Source organism: Dama dama, chromosome 14 (assembly GCF_033118175.1).
Source record: "Dama dama isolate Ldn47 chromosome 14, ASM3311817v1, whole genome shotgun sequence".
NCBI classification, from domain to species: domain Eukaryota; kingdom Metazoa; phylum Chordata; class Mammalia; order Artiodactyla; family Cervidae; genus Dama; species Dama dama.
The window spans coordinates 29,149,875-29,173,009 of NC_083694.1; the positions used below are offsets into that span (position 1 = coordinate 29,149,875).

General features: G+C 42.9%; 1 protein-coding gene across 2 annotated transcripts in view; it reads left to right on the forward strand.

Moving 5' to 3' along the window:
• Positions 1-17,422, forward strand: part of SMYD3 (SET and MYND domain containing 3) — a 714,044-nt gene extending 696,622 nt beyond the window's left edge. For both annotated transcript variants that reach the window (XM_061160208.1, XM_061160209.1), the window contains exon 12: positions 17,108-17,422. In XM_061160208.1, coding sequence (XP_061016191.1) covers positions 17,108-17,209 — 102 coding nt within the window. In that variant the 3' untranslated portion in view covers positions 17,210-17,422. The remainder of the gene's footprint in view (positions 1-17,107) is intronic.
• Positions 17,423-23,135: the final 5,713 nt, after the last annotated feature.

The window sequence follows — 23,135 nt, forward strand, 5'->3', positions numbered from 1 at the left end:
GTTATGACAAACCTAGACAGCATATTAAAAAGCAGAGATATCACTTTGCTGACAAACATCTGTCTGTATAGTCAAACTACAGTTTTTCCAGTAGTTATGTATGATGTGAGAGTTAGACCGTAAAGAAGGCTGAGCATCTAAGAATTGATGCTTTCAAACCATGGTGCTGGAGAAGACTCTTGAGGGTCCCTTGGACAGCAAGAAGACCAAACCAGTCAATCCTAAAGGAAATCAGTCCTGAATATTCACTGGAAGGACTGATGCTGAAGCTGAAACTCCAATCCTTTGGCCACCTGATGGGAAGAGCAGACTCATGGGAAAAGATCATGATGTTGGGAAAGATTGAGGGCAGGAGGAGAAGAGGGCGACAGAGGATGAGATGGTTGGATGGCATCACTGACTCAGTGGACATAAGTTTGGGCAAACTCAGGAAGACAGTGAAGGACAGAGAAGCCGGTCATGCTGCAGTTCACTGCAGACACAACTTAGCAACTGAGCAATAAGAACAAAGGGATACTCAAAAGTGATATTCCCTTATGCTGGCTTTTGTTGAATACCAGCCCTGTTGTCTTTTCCTGATCTCTAAGTGACATCAACAGGAAGAATCCTAGGATTCCTGAAGGCACTCATCACTTCCTGTTTCATTCACCTGGTCTGACATCTTTAACCCAGACTGACAGAAGAACACTGGAGTGTTCCTGCAGTCTCAGAAGAACTTTCCTTTTCTGCTCTGGTAAATGGTAGTCAGTCAGTCAGATCAACTGGGCAGAAAATGTTTATTGAGGATCTACCATATGAATGTTCTCCCACAGAAATATTGTGGAGGAAAATTTCCAAGTATATGATGTACCCAACAAGGGTTACCTCCAAGTAGGTATTTTACAGATAATCAAATTAATCCTTTATGGGACTAGAAAGTATTAATAATGCTCATGTGTACATGAATGCTCTGGTCCTCATGACGGCCATCTGAGGCCAGTGGGCCAGGCATTTTCATGGCTATTTGAAAATCGAAGGAGCTAAGGCTTAGAGTCCCACTGAGGCAGAGCCAGGTCTAGTTTGTCCAATTTAATCTAACACATATGGACCTGTGCTGGCCATTTTTTCACAGAGTAAGATTCTTCTCACCCAATTCCAGCATGCAGTAGGGGTTTCCCCCCATCAACAAACATCTCTCAGACACCAGATGGGTGTCCTACAAGTCAACTCAACTCTGACACTGTCTGCCTGGAGGGGGCATCAGATTCCACAGCTCACAAGATCCTCTTCCACTTTAGATGTCAGTCACAAGCCCGGGTTGTCACATTGGCTTCAGGCTGACTGGCTACAGCTTGCAGGTTCCAAGGATCCTACCATGGCCTTGATTAGTTTGCCAGAGCAGCTCATAGGACTCCAAAAACATTTTACTTACTAGATCACCCGTTTATTATAAAAGGCTGTACATCAGGAGCAGCCAGATGGAAGAGATGCATACAGGGCAGGGCACGGGGACAGGGCATGGAGGTGCCAGGTCCCTTCCCAGTGTACCACTTTCCTCAATTCTCCATGTGTTCACCCCCCTGGAAGCTTTCAAATTCTGTCCTTTAGGGTTTTTATGAAGACTTCATTACAGACTCATGATTGGTCAAATCATTGGTCACTGGTGACTGATTTAACCTCCAGCTCCTCTTCCCTCAGAGATCAGGGGTTGGACTGAAAGTTCCAACCTTCTAATCACATGGTTATCCTAGCAACCGGCCCCCACATTTAGGTGCTTCTAAAAGTCATCTTATTAAAATAACAAGAGACACCCTGATCATTTTCATCACTTAAGAAATTCCAAGGGTTTTAGGAGCTCAGCACCAGAAACAGGGATGAAGACCAAGTGTATATTTATTATATATCACAGTGTCACAAAGAGGGATGGCCCACACACTTCCATCTTTTTGCAAGTTCACAGGACCTGAGTCTAGAAGCAGGTCAGTTTCATTCTGCAGAAAGACTCACCTCCTGAGGTTTCTCAGGGCTCAGGTGACCCAGAGAAAGGAAAAGAAAGATATATACTTGTCTTTTAAAATTTATGTTCTTGGACTTTCCCGGTGGCACAGTGGATAAGAATCTGCCCGCCAACACAGGGGACACGGTTTGATCCCTGATCTGGGAAGATCTCACATGCTACAGAGCAACAAAGCCCATGTGCCACAACTTCTGAGCCTATGCTCTAGGGCCTATAAGCCACAGTTACTTAACCTGTGAGCTGCAACTATTGAAGGCTGTGAGCCTAGAGACTGCTCCCTCACAGGAGAGGCCACTGTGATGATAAGCCTGAGCAGTGTAACGAAGAGTAGTCCCCGCTGTCTGCAACTAGAGAAAGCCCGTGCACAGCAATGAAGACCTGGTACAGCCAGAATAAATAAATGTTTTTAAAAAAATAAACTGATGTTCTTTTTAGACTGGCACCCCTAGATATTCTTTCTTAGAAACTCTGGAACTAATAGGATGGAAGAAAGAGTTTGAATAACGGTTCCAAAGGCTGAGTTTGGAACAAAAATGAGAAAAGCTTCAGAAACAAAAATGCGTTACAGATTCAATTAGGTCCAGCCTCCTCCAGGAAAGGAATCCATTTAGCCCAGCTCTGATTTGGTTTAGGCCCCCATCTCCACGGAGCTCAGCTGAAATTCTTGTGATTGCTGCCATAGGACAGCCCTGGGGTCCCTTCACAGTACCTCCCTCCTGCTTTGTCCTGTCTCTAATCTATTTTCATTTCTTTCCATTTATTTCTAAGAAGAATTTTGTTAGCCACTAATTTGACTTCTTAGACCTTAAGGGCAACCGTCCTTATCTGGGCTGTCTTATCAGGGAGCCTGCTTCTTTCCCGTGAGCTCTGCACACTGCCGACTCCCTCACCCTGGCTAGACCAGCTGCTTTGTTAGCAGTGCCTTGTTAACTGAAGTCAGAAGGAAAAAGTCAGACCTCATCCCCCTCAACAGCCATTTTTATTGAGATGTAAATTACACTGTAGTGCTTTTTCTCTTCTCATTTCGTACACTGAAGCATTTTACCTTTTGAGGATCTTTTAAGCTTTTCCTGGACCTGAATAGGGAGCCCAGGCTCAGTCCCACACAGGGCTCCTCTCACACCCACAGTTATGAGCTATTTCAGCACATTCAAGGAAAGCTCCGAGCACAAGCTGGTGTGTGTCTACTCCAGCCTGCACCCTGATTTCAAGTCCTCCCCCTTAAATCGATGATTTAGAGCCTGCACATCTATTGTTCCCATTTCTTAATCTGCTACAATGATTCTTAACCTCTTTGGTCATGTTCTTATTTATGAACATTGTGAGAACCACTGACTCACCAGAGAAAATGTACACACACAGAACATTTATATATGTATATATGGTGGGGAAAGGGGATATAGGGACCACTTGAAGACTCTCCATGGACTTTCTCGAGGCTAGCAGTCTCTAGGTTAAAAATCTCTCCTCTAAGTGTGAATCATCACACATATGGACAGATGGGAGGGAGACGGGGAGGACAAGAAGGTGTGCAGAGGTGAGGTGTCATAATCATCAGTGATGCCTTCAAAGAGGAGTTTGACAGTCTCTGACTCTGGTACTTATGACAGGCCCCTACTAACCTGAAATAGGGAACAGTAGTTTGAAGAGTATGTTTCTGAACCAAGAAAGGAGAAGATGAGAGAATGATCCTAAAATGAGTGCATAGTGATTAAAAGTTACATTAAAGGAAACAAATAGAAATTTACCTATCAGAAAGTGTAATCCCAGCGGTGACAAGGAGCCAAGTGAGGAACCTGGACTTGTACCTCTACCAGGCAGTAAACAAGATATCATCCACCATACTCCTGTTGGAGCAATGGTGGAGAAAGCCAGCTAAAACAGAAAGTTGACATAAAATTCAGAATCTCAGTGTCATACTCAAAATGTCCAGGTTTCAATTGAAAATCACTCACCATAAGAAAGATGAAGATTTTAATCTTGATAAAAAAAAGACAATCAATAGATGCCAACTCAGAGATAATAGATTTTAGACTTATCTGACAAAGATTTTAAAGACCATGATAAATATGCTTAAATAGTAATTACAAACATCCTCAAAACAAATAAAAAAATAGAGTACTGCAGCAAAGAAATTAACACAGAAAAAGCAAACAGAAATTTAAAAGCTGATAAATACAACTACCAAAACATACAGACTGGAGCTTAACAACAGAACAGAAAGAAGAATGAATTAATGAACTTGAAGACAGAGCAATATAAGCTGTCCAATCGAAAAAACAGAGATAAAATGACTAAGAAATTCAGCAAAGCAGGAGGATATAAATTAACATACAAAAGTCAGCAGCATTTAATTACACTGAGAGGGAACAATGCCAAAAGAAAATTAAGAAAACAGTTCTACTTATAATTGCATCTAACCACTTTAGCATTCTTGCCTTGAGAACCACATGAACAGTATGAAAGGCAAAAAGATATGACACTGAGAGATGAACCCCCCAGGTCAATAGGTGTTCCACATGCAACTGGAGAAGAGCAGAGAAATAGCTCCAGAAGGAATGAAGAGGCTGAGCAAAAACAGAAATGATGCCCAGTTGTGGGTGTGTCTGGTGGTGAAAGTAAACTCAGATGCTGTAAAGAACAATATTGCATACAAATCTGGAATGTTAGGTCCATGAACCAAGGTAAATTGCAAGTGGTCAAACAGGAGATGGGAAAGGTGAACTAAAATGGATGGGAAAGGGTTAATTTAATTCAGATGACCATTATATCTACTACTGTGGGCAAGAATCCCTTAGAAGAAATGGAGTGGCCCTCACAGTCAACAAAAGAGTCCAAAATGCAGTACTTGGGTGCAATCTCAACAATATCAGAATGATCTCAGTTTACTTCCAAGGCAGACCATTCAACATGAAGGTAATCCAAATCTATGCCCCAACCAGTAATGCTGAAGAAACTGAACAGTTCTAGGAAGACTTACCAGATCTTCCAGAACACCAAAATAGATGTCCTTTTCATCACAGGGGATTGGAATGCAAAAGTAGGAAAGCAAGAGATACCTAGAGTAACAGGCAAGTTTAGTCTTGGAGTACAAAATGAAGCAGGGCAAAGGCTAACAGAGTTTTGCCAAGAGAAGGCACTGGTCATAGCAAACAACTTTTTCCAACGACAAAAGAGATGACTGTACACACAGACATTACCAGATGGTCAATACCAAAATCAGATTGATTATATTCTTTGCAGCTGAAGATGGAAAAGCTCTATACAGTCAGCAAAAACAAGACTGGGAGCTGACTGTGGCTCAGATCATGAACTCCTTATTTCAAAATTCAGACTTCAATTGAAGGATGTAGGTAAAACCACTAGGCCATTCAGGTGTAACATAAGTCAAATCCCTTATGATTATACAGTGGAAGTAACAAATAGATTCAAGGAACTAGACCTGATAGAGTGCCTGAAGAACTATGTATGGAGGTTTCTAACACTGTACAAGAGGTGGTGATCAAAACCATTGCCAAGAAAAAGAAATGCAAGAAGGCAAAATGGTGGTCTGAGGAGGCCTTACAAATAGCTGAGAAAAGAAAAGTGAAAGGGAAAGGAGAAAAAGGAAAGGTACACCCATCTGAATGCAGAGTTCCAAAGAATAGCAAGGAGAGATAAGAAAGCCTTCTTAAGTGAACAATGTAAAGAAATAGAGGAAAGCAATAAAATGGGAAAGACTAGAGATCTCTTCAAGAAAATTAGACATACAAAGGAACATTTCATGCAAAAATGGGCACAATAAAGGACATGAAAGGTATTAATCTAATAGAAGCAGAAGAGATTAAGAAGAGGTGGCAAGAATACACAGAAGAACTATGCAAAAAAGGTCTTAATGACCCAGACAACCATGATGGTGTGGTCACGCACCCAGAGCCAGACATCCTAGAGTGTGGGTCTTAGGATGCATTACTACGAACAAAGCTAGAGGAGGTAACAGAATTCCAGCTGAGCTAGTTCAAATCCTAAAAGATGATGCTGTGAAAGTGCTGTACTCAATATGGAAGCAAATTTGGAAAACTCAGCAGTCACCACAGGACTGGAAAAGGTCAGTTTTCATTCTAATCCCAAAGAATGTTCAAATTACCATACAACTGCACTCATTTCACACACTAGCAAGGTAATGCTCAAAATCTTTCAAGCTAGGTTTCAACAGTACATGAACCGAGAACTTCCACATGTACCAGATGGATTTAGAAAAGGCAGAGGAACCACAGATCAAATCGCCAACATCCACTGGATCATAGAAAACGCAAGAAAATTCCAGAAAAAAAATCTACTTCTGATTCACTGACTACACTAAAGTCTTTGACTGTGTGGATCACTACAAACTGTGGAAAATTCTTAAAGAGATGGGAATAGTGGACCACCTTAGCTGCCTCCTGAGAAACCAATAAGCAGGTCAAGAAGCAACAGCTGGAATCGGACATGGAACAATGAACTGGTTCAAAATTCTGAAAGGAGCACATCAAGGCTGTATATTGTCACCCTGCTTATTTAACTTATATGCAGAGTACATCATGAGAGATGCCAGGCTGGATGAACCACAAGCTGGAATCAAGATTGTTGGCAGAAATATCAATAACCTTAGATATGCAGATGACACCACTCTAATGGCATAAAGTGAAGAGGAACTAAAGAGCCTCTTAATGAAAGTGAAAGAGGAGAGTGAAAAAGCTGGCTTAAAACTCAACATTCAAAAAACTAAGATCATGGCATCTGGTCCCATAATTTCATGGCAAATAGATGGGGAAACAATGGAAACAGTGATAGACATTATTTTCTTGGGCTTCAAAATCACTGCAGATGGTGACGACAGCCACAAAATTAAAAGATGCTTGCTCCTTGGAAGATAAGCTATGACAGACCTAGACAGCATATTAAAAAGCAGAGACATAACTTTGCTGACAAAGGTCTGTATAGTCAAAGCTATCATTTTTCCAGTAGTCATGTACGGATGTGAGAGTTGAACCATAAAGAAGGCTGAGCACTGAAGAATTGATGCTTTTGAACTGTGGTGCTGGAGGAGACTCGAGAGTCCCTGAGACAGCAAGGAGAGCCAACCAGTCAATCCTAAAGGAAACCAACCCTGAATATTCACTGGAAGGACTGATGTTGAAAGCTCCAATACTTTGGCCACCAGATGCGAAGAACTGACTCACAGAAAAGACCTCAAGGCTGGGAAAGATTGAAGGCAGGAGGAGAAGGGGGTGAAAGAGGGTGACATGGCTGGATGGCATCATTGACTCAATGGACATGAGTTTGAGCAAAGTCTGGGAGATAGTGAAGGACAGGGAAGCCTGGCATGCTGCAGTCCATGGGTTTGCAAAGAGTGAGACATGACTGAGTGACTGAACATCAACAGTAAACAAAATAGAATACTGAGGAATTAACTTAACCAAGGATGTAGGAGACTATACACTGAAAAGTATAAGACACTGCTGAAAAAAATAAGACAACATAAACAGAAAACATCCCATGTTCATGATCAAAAGACTTGTTACTGTTAAGATTTAATAGTACCTAAAGCAACCTATAGTTTCAGTGAAATCTCTCGTCAAAAGCCCAATGACTTTCTTTTTTTAGAAATGGAAAGATCCATCCTAAAATTCATATGAAAGCTCAAGGAACCCTAATAGCATAACAATTTTGAAAAAAAAGTTGGAGGATTCATACTTTTTGATTTTTAAATTTACTGTAAGACTGCAGTAATCAAAAACAAGGTGGGACTGGCATAAAGACAGCCATGAAGGTCAATGGGATACACGAGAGAGCTGAGAAATACACTCTCATATATAGGTCACATGACTGTTGACAGGAGTGCCAAGACCACTCAATGCAGAATGGACAGTTTATTCAACAAATGGTGCTGGGGAAACTGGATATCCACATGCAAAAAAAATGAAGATAGATCCTCACCTAATACTATATTAAAAAGAGTAGTGCGTGGGTTAGACTTAGTATAAGAGCTAAAACTACAAAACTCTTAGAAGAATACACAGAGGAAAAGCTTCATGATACTGAATTTGGCAATGTTTTCTTTGAATATGGCACCAAAAGCACAGGCAACAGAGAAAAAATAGACAAGTTGAATTTCATCAACATTAAAAATGTGCACCAAAAGACAAGATCAACAGAGTAAATAGTAAAAATCAACAGGCAACCCATAGAATGGAATAAAACATTTGCAACTCACATTTCTGGTAAGTGGTTAATCTCCAGAATACATAGAGAATGCATAAATTTCAACAACATCAAAACAGTGCAGTTCAAAAATGAGCAAAGGATTTGAATAGACATTTCTCCAAAAAACATATACAAACTGCCAAAAAGCACATAAAAAATAAGCTTAACATCACTAATCATTAGGGAAATGCAAACAACCAGAATCAGTGAGATACTACTTTTCACCCACTAGGATAGCTATTATTAAAAAAGAAAGGAACACACAAAAGAGAGACAAGTATTGGTACAGAAGTGGAGAAACTGCAACCCTTGTGTATGACTGACAGGACTACAAAATGGAAAAGCCACTGTGGAAAACAGTATAACAGTTCCTAAAAAATGTGAAACATAGAATGACTATTTGATCCAGCAATTACCCCTCTGGTTAGGTACACAGAAGTGTTAAAAGCGGGGACTTCAACAGATATCTGTACACCAGTGTTCATAGCAAGCGTTATTAACAATAGCTAAAAGGTGGAAACAACTTAAATGTCCATGGATGATGAGTAGTTTAAAGCTGGAATATTCATATTATGATATTTTATTCAGCCTTAAAAGTGAAACTACATGGATGAAACTCGTTGAACATTGTGTGCATGCTAAGTCGCTTCAGTCGTGTCTGAGTCTTTGCGACCCCATGGACTGCAGCCCACCAGGCTCCTCTGTCCATGAGATTTCTCCAGGCAAGAATACTGGAGTTGGTTGCCATGCCCTTCTCCAGGGACCTTCCTGACTCAGGGATCGAACCTGTCTCCTGTAGCTCCTGCATTACAGGCAGATTCTTTACTGCTGAGCCACCAGGGAAGCCCCAAGTAAAAAAAGCCAGTCACAAGAAGACAAATGTATGATTCCATTGATGTGAGGTACCTAGAGCAGTCAAAAACAGAGACAGAAAGTAGAATAGTGGTACCCAGGACTTAAGAGCGAAAGGAATAGAGAATTCTTGTTTCGCAGGTATACAGCTTCAGTCTGGAACAATGCAGAAGTTACAGATATGGATAGTGGTAGTGAATGTAATTAATGCCACTGAAAATAAAATATCTACCTGCAGATTCAAGAAGCTAAGTGAATCCAAATAAGAAAAATCCAAGAAAATGCACATCAAGGCATTCTAGTCAAACTTCTGAAAACTAAAGACAACAGTATCTTAAAAGCAGCATGAGAAAAATGATACCTTGCCTATAGGAGAAACACAATTTGAGTTACAGTGGCTTTCTCATTAGAAACCATGGAGGCCAAATGTACAGTGGCACATTTTTCAAGGACTAAAAGAAAAGAACTGTTAAGCCAAAAGCCTGCATTCAGCAAAATAGCCTTCAAGAGATAAGGGGAAATCAAAACATTCTCAGATGAAGGAAAACTAAGGGAATTTGTCACCAGCAGATCTCTTCTAAAAGAATCGCTAAAGCATTTCTCTAAACAGAAAGGAAGTAATAAAAGCAGCAATCTTTGAACATCAGAAAGAAAGAACATGGTAAGCAAAAATAAGGGTAAATGAAATAGAGTTTCATTCTCCTCGTAAGTTTTTTAGATAATCTTTGACAGTTGAAACAAAACTTATAACACTATCTTCCGTGGTTCTATATGTAGTGGAAATGTTTAGGACAATTATATTCAAAATAGGGGAGGGAAAAAGACATAAAGGGAGGTAAGGTTTCTTGAACTGGTAAAATGAGGACACCAGTAGAAGTGTGAAGAGATACCATACACAACTGAGTATGTCCCTGTGTTTGTGTATATATATGTCTCATTGCAAACGACCCTGATGCTGGGAAAGACTGAAGGCCAAAGGAGAAGGTGGAAGGATGAGATGAGATGTTTAGTTAGCATCACCAACTCAACGGACATGAATTTGAGCAAACTCCAGGAGACAGTGGAGAACAGAGGAGCCAAGCATGCGGTCCATGGGGTTGCAAAGAGTCAGACACAATTTAGCAACTGAACAATGACAACAATGTCTATGTCTGTACATAAGACCAGAGTAACCATTTAAAAATCTACACAAATACACTAAAAAACATTACAGAACAGAATTCTTTTAAAAAGTTAGCTATCCACTGGAAATGAAAGAGAAAGAAAAGTGAAAAAAAAAAAATCAGAATAGACAAATTTTTCTAAATGGCAAACTTAAAACCCTAATATATGAATGACATTATGTAAGTGATCTATGTAAGAAGTGTAAATTTCTTATCTAAAATATACTAAATGACAGATTATTAGAATGGATTTTTTAATGATCCAACTATATGCTGTCTATAGGAAACTCACTTTAAATATAGCGATACAGGGAGGTTGAAAGTAAAAGGATGGAAAAAGATATACCATGAAAAGCACCACTCATCAAAAGAAAGCTGGAATGGCTATATTAATATCAGATAAAGACGACTTCATAGAAAAGAAAATGATGCTAGAGACAGAGAAGGATATTATATTTTGGAAAAAGGAGGTCAATTTACCAAGGAAACATATTAAAAGCAATCCTAAATGTGTATGCACTAAACAATCCAGTTGAAAATATGGGAAACAAAAACTAATAGAACTAAAAGGAGATACAGGCAATAGACTTACGGATGTGAGTATAGCTGGGGACGCAATACCCACTGTCAACAACAGACAGAAGAAATCGACAGAAAATCAGCAAGGAATACAGAAGAGTTTAACAACATCACCAACCAACAGGATCCAACTGACATTTATAAAACTCCATCCAGCAATAACAAAATACATGTTCTTTTTTAAGTATCCATAAAACATATACCAAGAAGGACCATATTCTGGGCCATAAAACAAATCTCAATAAATGTAAAAGGATTCAAGTCATACATGGTAAATTTTCTGACTCCAGTGGAGTTAAATTAGAAAACACTAACACACACAAACCACAATATTTGGAAGCAAAACCAAATCAGCATCTCCTAGCTCTGTGTCTGTGACTTTGTCCACAGAATTGATCTAATCCAATCTCCTCGTTATTCAAATGAGGAAACCTAAGCTCAGGGAGGAGACATGATGTCTTCAGGGATCTCAGGTGCTCAATAAATAAATTTGCCTTGGATCAATTGATTAGGTAAACACAGCAACACAAAGTCAACTCTTTCCGGCATAGCTACTCCCACTGGAAGACACACACCGCAGCTCAGCACATCTGTCACCCCTTCTGGGCTCCTTCCTCTGGACACTCAGCACCTCTCATCTCCCTTTGTCACACACTGTCCTTCTATAACCCTGTTTCCTGGTTTTGCCAAGCTCCTCCCAGAGTAAAGGCCAAGTCTTACTCATTATAGCTGCTTAGACAGTATTTCACCTGCAATGTGGGAGACCTGGGTTTGATCCCTGGGTTGGGAAGCTCCCCTGGAGGAGAGAGGATGGCAGCCCACTCCAGTATTCTTGCCTGCAAAATCCCATGGACAGAGGGGCCTGGTGGGCTACAGTCCATGGGGTCGCAAAGAGTCGGACACGACTGAGCGACTAAGCACAGCACAGACACTATATAGACCTTTTAAGGCAATTTTGCCTGCTAGGAGGACAGGTCCTTCCGGGGGCCCTGTACAAGGTGCAGGGCACAATGAAGTTGCAGGTGTGCTGTGAGCTCAGGCAGGTCATCAAAGGCCTTGGGATTCCCTGGTGCCCCTAGTGAAGGGCCCATCATAGCTCTGGAGCTACCTGATGTGTTGTATGTGGGTCTGTCTTCTTACGCACCCAGCCCATGCCCACTACCCGCTACCCCACTACTCTGCTTTCATCCTGGATGGGCAGAGGAAAACGTGCCTGCATTTCCCTCTCTTGTGATCTGACTGCAGAGGATTTTATCATGCATACATTTCTTTTCTCTCTGATTTATATCCATATTTAAATCCTGCTTGGGGAAGTCATTTATTGGATTCCCTCAGGCTTTTGGGAGAGAGTATATGAGATCCTTGATAAGCTTAATATATTTTTATTAAAAATTAATAAGAAAGCTATATTGTTTGCAACTTTAAATTATAATTTGATTCAATTCATTTTATTTAATATATGATCACAATTCTAAAATTACTTTTAAAAAAAAGCTGTGATGAGATTGAAATCAGTTCTGGGGACCCTATCTTTTAAAGACCGCATCTTTACTCCTGAGTGAACCATGCCTGTCATTTGGCAGACAATCTGTGCTTCCATTCCTCCTGTGACATTTAGAGGCAGTTCATGGGGGTAGCAGCCCCCCTTGAAGGCTTCAAATAGGTCCTCAGTGGGAGATTACGCCAGGCTCTTTTTAAATGCTACCATTAAAAAAATAAAATTTAATGGAAAGAGATAAGCTTTTCCCAGCACAGGCCAGCTCTGGTTTTATACTTTCTTAATCTGTTTTACATACTGCTGCAGGAAATTAAATCAAAACTGTTCTCTCTGACTTGTGTATGTGTGGCAGTTGGGCAGGGCTGAGAGAAGGGAGACACAGAGCTACTGGAAACCATTGTTCTGGTTTGTCAGAGATTTACTGTAACTTTGTTTGAGGTAGGGGAGCCCTCCTCTTCTTGCTGGGCTGAGGGGCTGTGGCCACCACAGAGAGCCAGTCTGTGCTGACAGCTCCCTAGGCTCCCTTCTCACATCACTATGAGAACCATGCCCCAGCTTACCTGGAGGCCCAGGTGGCATCCACGACAAGGACCAGATGTCTTACCTGACCAAGTCTGAGTTTCAGCTTCCTGTACACCCAAATTGACATATTACTCAACACACACAGAACACAGTCATCACCATATTTTGCACATTACTAAATCCTATTTCTCATTTTTTTCTTTTCTTTCCCTCCTATCCCATCCATGGCTCTGAGAAAATTACAGTATTTACTTGTTTATCATATTTATATTTAATTTCACCTTCTAGAGAAATGATATGGACTTTTTTTCCTAGGCTCTTCATATTGGTCCTCTGCTCCCAGCTAGGCCCATTTCTGCTCTGCTTCTAGCCACCCCTGTAGATAAGCTCCTCTAATCTTAGTATCTCAGATCTTACATATACACACCCAGGGATTGTTCCCACCCCACTTTTGTTTCCAATGCTGCGTTCATCACCAAATAAGAATGAAGGTCAAAACCAGCAGCATCCTGACTAGGAAGACCTTCGCGGCGCCTCAAGGTGTTGCAGAAGTCACATCTCAGAGACCCTCCAGGCCCTCTCCTTTGTCACTGCAGACTCTCAGCAGGGGAGGCCACACAGCACAGTCATGGAATGAACACTGGGTTCACCCTGAGGCCACTCTCAGGCCAGATATGAGGACATTGGACCAGATGGACTTTATGGTGCTTCTGCAAGGGGACAGGCTGAGAGGTGTGGAAGTGAGGCTTCCTTCCTGGCTGTGGCTCTGTGGCTGCTGAAGGGCTGCGGGGCCAGAAGCCTCCTGCTGGCATCTGCCCTATTGGGGGATGAGCAGGAATGAATGGGAAGGCTCCAGATCAGCCACCATGAACTCCGGCTCATAAGGAGTAGGCCTTATTCTTAGAGCTGGAAGGGAGGAGACAGCGAAGCGAATGACTAGAAGAATGGCAGTGAGGAAGGAAGCTGCAGCTGTAACAGGTCTGAAAACATGCAGACGGGCCGGACCCTGCCTGAGTGGTACGGAGGTGACTGTCCTAGCCTCTGAGTCAAGTCCCCGAGAAACATCTTCTGGGGAGGAACCTGGAGAAATACACCAAGGAGGACAAAGAGAAGCTGGTCTGGAACTTCTGAGAAACAAAGCCAGGCCCTCACCCTGCAGAGGAGAACTGTGAGGAGTGGGGAGGCGAGAGCCCCCACCGTCAGGCTGGCCTTTCTCTCGCCCACCTGTCCATGGAGTGGGGTAGAACATTATGTCTCTTCCTGCAAAGAGCTTTTCAGGCAGTGCTCCTGGAGCATTCACTCCTTTTATCAGATCACAAGTACATCTGGCCCTCTGTTGAGCAGAAGGGAGAACATATAAGCAGCTTTTGAGTGAGAAAATTTCCCGTGAAGGGCTTTCAGCATCTCTCCAGTCTCTCTGTCCAATCACGCTCTCACATATGCCCCTGCCTCAGACCCTGAGATGTCCAGAACAATGGAGCACCAAGGGGAGTATGGGGAGGAGACAGGAGACGTTTGTTCTCTGGCTGGCATCAAATATTTGATTTTGATTTTCTGCCCAAAGACATCTCACCGAGTTTGGCTGCCTCCAAGGTGCGGGCTATTCCCAACACCTCCCCCTCCATCTCAGACACCCCTCACTCCACCCACTCTCAGGATTTCCTTGCAGATACTACACAGGGCAGATCCACTCAAGTTAATAAGAACCAAATCCCACCACCCTGACTCCATCACAGCCACCTTCTGGCTTTCTAGCTAGGGTGTCATGGGTGATGGGTTTGCAGGATTACAGCTGACTCCATAAGCAGAGCTCTTTTCCAGGCTGGCACACCTGTGCTGGAGGTGGCGGGCCTTTCTTTCCCTTTCTCTTTTCTCTCAGCAGCTAAATCTAGACCCCATCTGTCTGCCTGTTTTCCTTTATTCCAGCCTAAAGGGAACATTTTTAAAGAGGCCCCAAAGCCAGGAACACAGGTGGAAAGTGCTCCTAGTCTGGAACACTTTGCTTCTTCCACTCTCAGGTTTCCTCCTCAGGAGACTGTGTGCCTCAGCTTTAAAGTCTCTATGGCTTTAAAGATGCTCACACCTAGGAATCCCTCCTCTAGGAATGCGTCTTAAGCAGATACTCAGCAAAGGCAAAAAAAAAAAAAAAAAAAAAACCAAAACTCTATGCTAAAAGATCTACATCACAACAAAAAAAATTGGTGGTGATCTGAATTTCTAAGAGTAGCTCAGTGAATAATAATCTATAAACCTGATGAAATGAACTGTACACAGCCATTAAAATGGTAATTATGGTTGGCTACAAGTTACCACTGAGTAATCAATAGTTGTTATTACTTGTTGAAAGCTTACTCTATCAGTTGTTCTCAACCCTGAGGACATGAGACTCTCCGGAGGCCAGGCTCACCTCCAGAGAACAGGACTCAGCTGACCATGTGTGGGGCCTGGGCACGGGTACGCCTTTGGAAGCCCACTGGTTGATACTGCTGTGCACCCAAGGCTGAGAGCCATGGCACTGCCCGCCAGGTGTTCTTCTGGGTGCTTAAAAACCCCAAGGTGTGTTTACCTATCTCTTGAGGCACATTTACATGGAAGACAATGGATCTGATGACCCTTCTGTTTGTTGTCATTCAGTCACTCAGTCGTGTCCAACCCTCTGTGACCCCATGGACTGTAGCCCACCAGGCTCCTCTGTCCATGGGATATTCCAGCCAAGAGTACTGGAGTGGGTTGCCATTTCCTTCTCCAGGGATCTTCCCAACCTAGGGCTCAAACCCACATCTCCTGCAATGGTTGGCAAGTTCTTTACCACTGAGCCACGAGGGAAGCCCATGAATATAGTCACTGCACCGCCTGGCCCATACGGGGACAAACCCTGACCCTGGTGTAATTTATTAGCACCATGCTCTAACCAACTGAGCTGACCAGCCCTTCTGTTTGGGAGCCCCCAGTTTTGGAAGCTCAGGATGCTATGGTTTATCTTTAATTTACTGCAAAACTATTTTGTGGATATTTTGATTATTTATTGCTCTGTAACTAACCATCCCAAAACTTAGCAAAGTGAAACATCCACTCTTTTATTACACTCACAGATGATTCGGATCAGGAATTCAAACAGATCACAGGAGGAATGGCCTGCCTCTTTTCCATAATGTCTTGGGTGTCAGCTGGGAAGACTGGAATCTGGCCTATGCCAGAAGATTTACACCATAACAAAAAATTAGTAGTGATCTAAAGTTCTAAGAGTAGCTAAGAAATCTGGCTGAAATCATCTGGAGGCTTCTTTACCCACATTTCTGGTGTTTAGGCTAGGATGATTTTAAAGATAGGTTCACTCAGAGCAACTAAGCCTGTGTGCCACAACTATTAAGCCTCTGCTCCAGAGACCAGGAGCCACAACTACTGAAGCCTACGTGACTTAGCGGCTGTGCTCCACAATGAGAAGCCACCACAGTGAGGAGTCCACACACCACAAGCAGAGAGGAACCCCGACTCGCCACAGCCAGAGCAAAGTCTGTGCAGCAGTGAAGACCCAGCACAGCCAAAAGTAGTACATAAAGAAAATTTAAAGATCGGCTCAGCTAGGACTATCAACCAAAGCATCTACCCTTGGCTTCCCCGTGTGGCCTGGGTTTTCCTCACAGCATAGAAGCTGTTTCCAGGAGCAGGGGTACTAATGAGCAAGGCAAAGGTTGCATGGTCTTTTTGACCTCGCTTTGGAAGTTGACAGCATTAATTCCATCATACTCTATTACTGTAGTGGTCACAAATCCAGATTTCAGAAATATTTTGGAGGTAGAACAAGATTTAGTGAAGAATGAAGGCAATGAATGTCAAAATGCAAATGCTATAATGCCATATAACACGAAAAGAATACAAAAAGTATATGTATATGTTATATGTATCATATAGATGAGAAATACAGCATGAAAAAATGAAAACTTATTTTAAGGTGATAACAGCATGGTACTTAATCATTAATATTAATCATTTTAGCCACTCTTCTTAAACCTCTGTTAACTACCTACACCAAATCTAAGCTCTAATAATCCCTGAAGATCATTGTTGGACAACAGTTCCAGCGAGACTCAAGCAGTAAGTCCAAGCACCACATTAAAATCACCGTTGTCACTTCATTTCTAGTGTGGAGAACCACTGTGCTGATCATACTGTAGGCTGCGGGTTTCTGTGGGCACCTGGCCCAAGAAAAGATGAGGAACAGGTGGGGACCTGCCTAACTTGGGGATCTAATCCATCTTCTTTTTCCTTCAGGCTTTTGATATTATGAGAGTAACACATGGCAGAGAGCACAGCCTTATTGAAGATTTGATTCTACTCTTAGAAGAATGCGACGCCAACATCAGAGCACCCTAAGAGAACCCCGCAGAGGGAGAGCCAGCTTGTACCTTTATTGAATGCCTTATTGAGGTCACACTATATTTTGTTTGTTGTGTGGACCTCCCCTATTGGAAATGCTGTTCCATATTTACTTAGGTAAATAAAAGCAGACATATGGTTTGCACACCACAAGAATCCTTACTTGTAGAGAAGCATGATTATAATATAAAAAAAAATTGGTTGAAAATACCATCTGGTAATTGTTTTCTTTGCTTTCTTTCATTGGTAATGTTAATGTTTAACATCTCAACATTAAAGATAGAAAATCCTATTAAAAACGTAACAGAATAGGTTGTATCTTTCTCGTTGGATATATGTTGAGAGTTGGATAGAAATCAATGTTTTCACATTTGCTTCCAAGCAAAAGTTAATGTCTCTTTTGGCAAAAAGCAAGATTTTCAAATACTGTCCTCACTGCTTGTGGTAAATGATATGTGTGTCCATTATTCACTTCCAAATATGTCTCCAACACAAGAAGTTTTTTTCTAAATCTTAGAAGTCATATTAGGTTTATTAGGTTTTATTAGAAAAGGACAGGCAATCTTAATGGAAAAGAAAAAAAAATTCATATGTCTCATGGCTCTTTGTGTAATTCATTCTGAGCATTTCATAACTCTGTGTGTGTGTCATGCTTTGGGGGAAGGAACTTTTTTCTGTAATTCTCTATGTCTAAGGTTTGCCCATGTGATCTGCACAGCATGAGGCACCAGTACCCTGCAGGAAGCAGGGTTCTAGCACCCCAGCTCCAATCAGGCTTGCTCCTTTCCCTTTTTTTCTCACTAGTTATTACCCAATTCCATGGCCTGCTTTTCCTCTTTCTGCTTTAGACAAATACAGAAACTTTTTCTTTTCCTCTAGTAGATGCAAGGTAACTTCTCTTACAGCTCAGTGATCCTGTGAGCAGTTTAGTCCCCCGTCCTCAGAGGAGACTCTGGAAGAAACTGAAGCCCTTGGATTCCTGCCGTTGACAGGGTTCTCAGAGAGCTTCCTGTCCCCCACACCTGATTTTACAAGCAAGGAAATGAGACAGAGGGAGTGACGGCAGAATCCAGAGCAGCAACTCTTGTTCCTTCAGGAGCCTCGCCCACCCTCACAGAGGGAGGGGCGAGTCCTCCGGCCCCACCGGCTGCACTGCAGCAGCAGCCGTGTCGGAATGACACGTGATCAAGCCGGGAGGAGCCAACCTCACTTTGCAGCAGAGAAAGCTGACACCTGGAAACGAGTCCACGTGCCTCACACCTGGCGGTCACTGCGATCACAGAAACGTGCCTGATCTCCTGCATGCTCATGAGTCCTGCAGCCATTTCATCTGTGTGCTTGGCTGGAGCTGCTGTCTGTCAAGTATTAAGCATCTCTAATGCACACAGTATCTCTCATAGCCACAGCAACACCACAAGGTCGGTGTTTTGAAGCACATTTTATAAATAAGGAAACAGAGGCCTAGAGTTAGGTGCTCAGGGATCTCTCGTGATTTATTAAGTGACCTTGAGAAAGTGGCTGAACCTCAGTCTTTTTGAGAGACCAGTTCTAACCAATTCAGTAGATATATATTAAATGGTTGGAGAACTGCCAGGTGGGGAAATGGTGAAGAATCTGCCTGCCAGTGCAGGAGACACAAGAGATGCGGGTTCAATCCCTGGGTCACAAAGATCCCCTGGAGAAGGGAATGGATATCCACTTGCCTGGAAAACCCCAAGGACATAGGAGCCCAAGGGCTACAGTCCATGGAGTCGACAACAGTTGGACACGACTGAGCATACATGTATATTAAATGATTATTGTGTTCTTAGGAGAAAGAGATACAAAATCTGAATAAGATGTACCCCTCATTCTCAAATTGCACAGTTATAGTATTTGTATTGGTTAGCTTTTACTGTACAATAAAATACTCTAAAATAAATTATTTTGTTCACTATTCTGTATGTCAGCAATCTGGACTGAACAGTTGCTTCTGGTCTGGCCCAATCTCCATACACCCCTGCTCTTGCAAAGTCACAATGCAAGAGCGTGGATGCGTGGAGAGGAAGAAGCTGCAGCCACATATGCAATCCACCATGGCAGCCCCCACACTATTTCAGCATAAACTCACATTTAGTGAGTTTAATGAAATCCATAAACTCGGCGTGGCTGATCTCAGCTGGGCACACTCACTGTCTGCAGTCGCTGGCAGGTCAGATGGGGAAACCAACAAAGGTCCACCTACTCAAAGCTATGGTTTTTCCAGTAGGCATGTATGGATGTGACAGTTGGACCATGAAGAAGGCTGAGCCCTGAAGAACTGGTGCTTTCAAATCGTGGTGCTGGAGAAGACTTTTGAGAGTCCCTTGGAGAACAAGGAGATCAAACCAGTTAATCCTAAAGGAAATCAACCCTGAATATTCATTAGAAGGACTAATGCTGAAGCTAAGCTCCAAGACTTTGGCCACCTGATGCAAAGAGTTGACTCACTGGAAAAGACCCTGATGCTGGGAAACACTGAGGGCAGGAGGAGAAGGGTGCAACAGAGGATGACATGATCGGATGGCATGATGAACTCAATGGACATGAGTTTGAGCAAACTTCAGAACATAGTGAAGGACAGGGAACCCTGGCATGCTGCAGTCCATGGGGTTGCAAAGAGTCGGACACGACTGAGCGACTGAACTGAACTGAGCAACTGAACAACAACAGAGGCCAAAGCCAATCAGAACACCAGTCCAGAATAAAGGGTGGCTAAACTCCTCTCATGGAGAAGGTGATGGCACCCGACTCCAGTCCTCTTGCCTGGAAAATCCCATGGACGGAGGAGCCTGGTAGGCTGCAGTCCATGGGGTCGCCAAGAGTCGGACACGACTGAGCGACTTCACTTTCACTTTTCACTTTCATGCATTGGAGAAGGAAATGGCAACCCACTCCAGTGTTCTTGCCTGGAGAATCCCAGGGATGGGGGAGCCTGGTGGGCTGCCATCTATGGGGTCGCACAGAGTCGGACACGACTGAGGTGACTTAGCAGCAGCAGCAAAATCCTCTCAAGGACTTCCCCGGTGGCTCAGACGGTAAAGCATCTGCCTACAATGAGGAAGACCCAGGTTCAATCCTTGGGTCGGGAAGATCTCCTGGAGAAGGAAATGGCAACCCACTCCAGTATTCTTGCCTGGAAAATCCCATGGACGGAGAAGCCTCGTAGGCTACAGTCCCTGGGGTCGCAAAGAGTCGGACACACTGAGCGACTTCACTTTCACTTTCAAACTCCTCTCAGTCAGAAGAAATACAAAATGTACTGCAAGGGTATCGATCTGGGGAGAGGAAGATGCTGGGGCTATTCATGCAGTCCACCATGGCAGCCCTTTAAGCTATCTCAGTGGTACAGAACATTTGGTGAATCTGATGAAACTCACATACCTTCCTTCTAGGGCAACACACATATGGGCAATTTGCTTATAGGATCAGGCATTCTCTTCATCTCCCTATGGTCCATCAATTGATTCCCTGGGGTCCTTCATCTGTGAAAAACAGACTCGCTGCCTATCAGAAACACGATGAGTTTTAGATTCATTAGGAAAAGAAAAAGGTCATAACAGAAGGTAAAGGTAGCCAACTTACATGCCGAATGAGCAGAATTCACTAACAGAGCCCTGTGTTTGCCAATTTTCTGGATGAAAGTGATCAGTCAGTGATGATCCTGGATTAAGAGATTTGCCTTCATGCCTCCTAGAGAAAGCATGATAGACTTTTAAATCCCTCTTAGCTCACCTCCAATTTTCTGAGAAAAGGGCTCTTAAGAGGAAGGGGCCCAGCTTGCACCAACTTTTAACAGCAAACATTTAAACAATGGTAAACATTTACCAAACAACTCTACAGGAAAACAATTTGGGAAAAGTGGAAAGGAGATGGAGAATATAATTTAAAACCCACGTCACTGGTGGCTGACAATTTATTGCTGCCCCAGCCTCCATGTCTGCTATTTCATTAATCCATAGTCATTGTAGCGGCAGGCTTTTTTCACATCAGTAACTTGATGCCATTAGTTGCTCCTCTGGGATAAGAACACATTTAAACTGAAAATGAACACACCGGGCATAATTTATAGCCATGCCATGTGGATGCCCAGACTGCAGGGGAGGAAGGCTGCCTGGAAGCCTGCTCACTGGGAGAGCTCAGCACAGGCTTCCTTCAGCCAAGCAAGAGTGCGGGGCGGGTAACAAGGGCAGTCACCCTGTGATGAAGCCAGACGGCCACAGACCACAGAGGCCCCTCAGTCAAGCCTCACTGCAGGGATGAAAGAGAAATTCCATATATGGGCGCCTTCCCCTGAGTTGTGCCTTGAAAACTCTTTTCTGGCCCAACCAGGAGGTAGCCCACTGGGCTTCCCCAGGGACATGGTTGTTCTGAGCACTGTCTGTGGAGCAGCATAAAGTATAGTGAAAAGCAAACACTGACACAGCTTTAGGAAAACACCAGAGCCCTGCTTTCGCCTGAGCTCTGTAAGAGATCAAGCTGGTTGCGGAAGCTCAGCAGCACCACCCCCAAAGTGGCACACTCACTTCACGTTTTTGAGATCTGTAAACATCAAAATGCTATTGGCTCAGTCAATATATTCAAAACCAATTCAAAATACATCACAACTCTGAACATGTACACACAGCTCTATGTAAGATGGATAACCAACAAGGACCTACTTGTACCACACATGGAACTCTGCTCAGTGTTATGTGCCAGCCTGGATGGGAGGGGAGTTGGGGGAGAATGGATACATGCACATGTATGGCTGAGTCCCTTCACGGTTCACCTGAAACTATTACAGTGTTGTTACTGGGCTATACTCCAATACAAAATGAAAAAGCAGATTATCTTCCACTAAATAATACATTAAAAAACAATTCTCTGCTTTGCATATTTAGCTTAGCTCCATCATCATCTTTCTACCCTTCAGCACAGAAACTTAAGAGTCACTGGCTCGTCCCTTGTCCTTCATCAGAGGACTAAGTTCCGTCTGTTCATCCTCTGAAATGCTGTTTTAAATTTCAGCCCTTTTTATCCCTATCCATTCCTAGGCTCTTTGCAGGCCACAGCACTTCTGCAAAGACTCCCTCACTGATCTCCTTGCTTGCCATCCTTCTGTTTCCTGTTGTCCATCTAGCTGCCAGTCATCTTCCCAAAACACCTATCTTGTTTTTACCTCATATATCTCCTCTGCTCAGAAACTTACAGTGGCTCCCCATTGCCACTACACTCAAAAAGTGGTCTTCAGATTGGCACTGAAACTATCAACTCTGATGCCTACTGATTCCCATGTGAACCTGCAACCTAGCTGGATCAACCCCACCCCAACTCCAAGCTCCTGAAATAGGCCCTCTTCTTTACCAATTCCTTACTTTGTTCACACTGACCCAAAACTACCTTTCTTCTCTATTTAAATTGAATCCATTCTCAAAGGTCTAGCCCAAGCCTCCTCCCCTTTTTTCTTTTTTAAAAACCATTCAAACATGTTACAAGAATTACTATTTTTTATGCTCAAGTTGTATCAGTCTTGGCTATTGGAATAGTCTTCAAGCTGGATCCTATTTCCAATGAGTTGCTATGTTTGGGGGAACACTTTTTTTACTAGATATTCCAGGCTCATCTTACACTTTTGCACTGTAGATATGGAACTAACCATTCTCTGAGGATCTCTGGCTTCTTTTACTAATGAAAGGTATATTAGAAGCCCTGATCCAGGTACTGTGTTTGCTTATTACTCCCAGAGTCACAGCTTTCTAGGCCTTTTTAAAATCATGAGCTCACACTGATACCACTGATTAAACTTCAGCATCTGCAGGGCTCCCCTAGTGTCTCAGTGCTAAAAGAATTCACCTGCCAACACAGGAGACATGGGTTCCATTCCTGACCTGGGAAGACTGCACATGCTGCGGACCAACTAAGC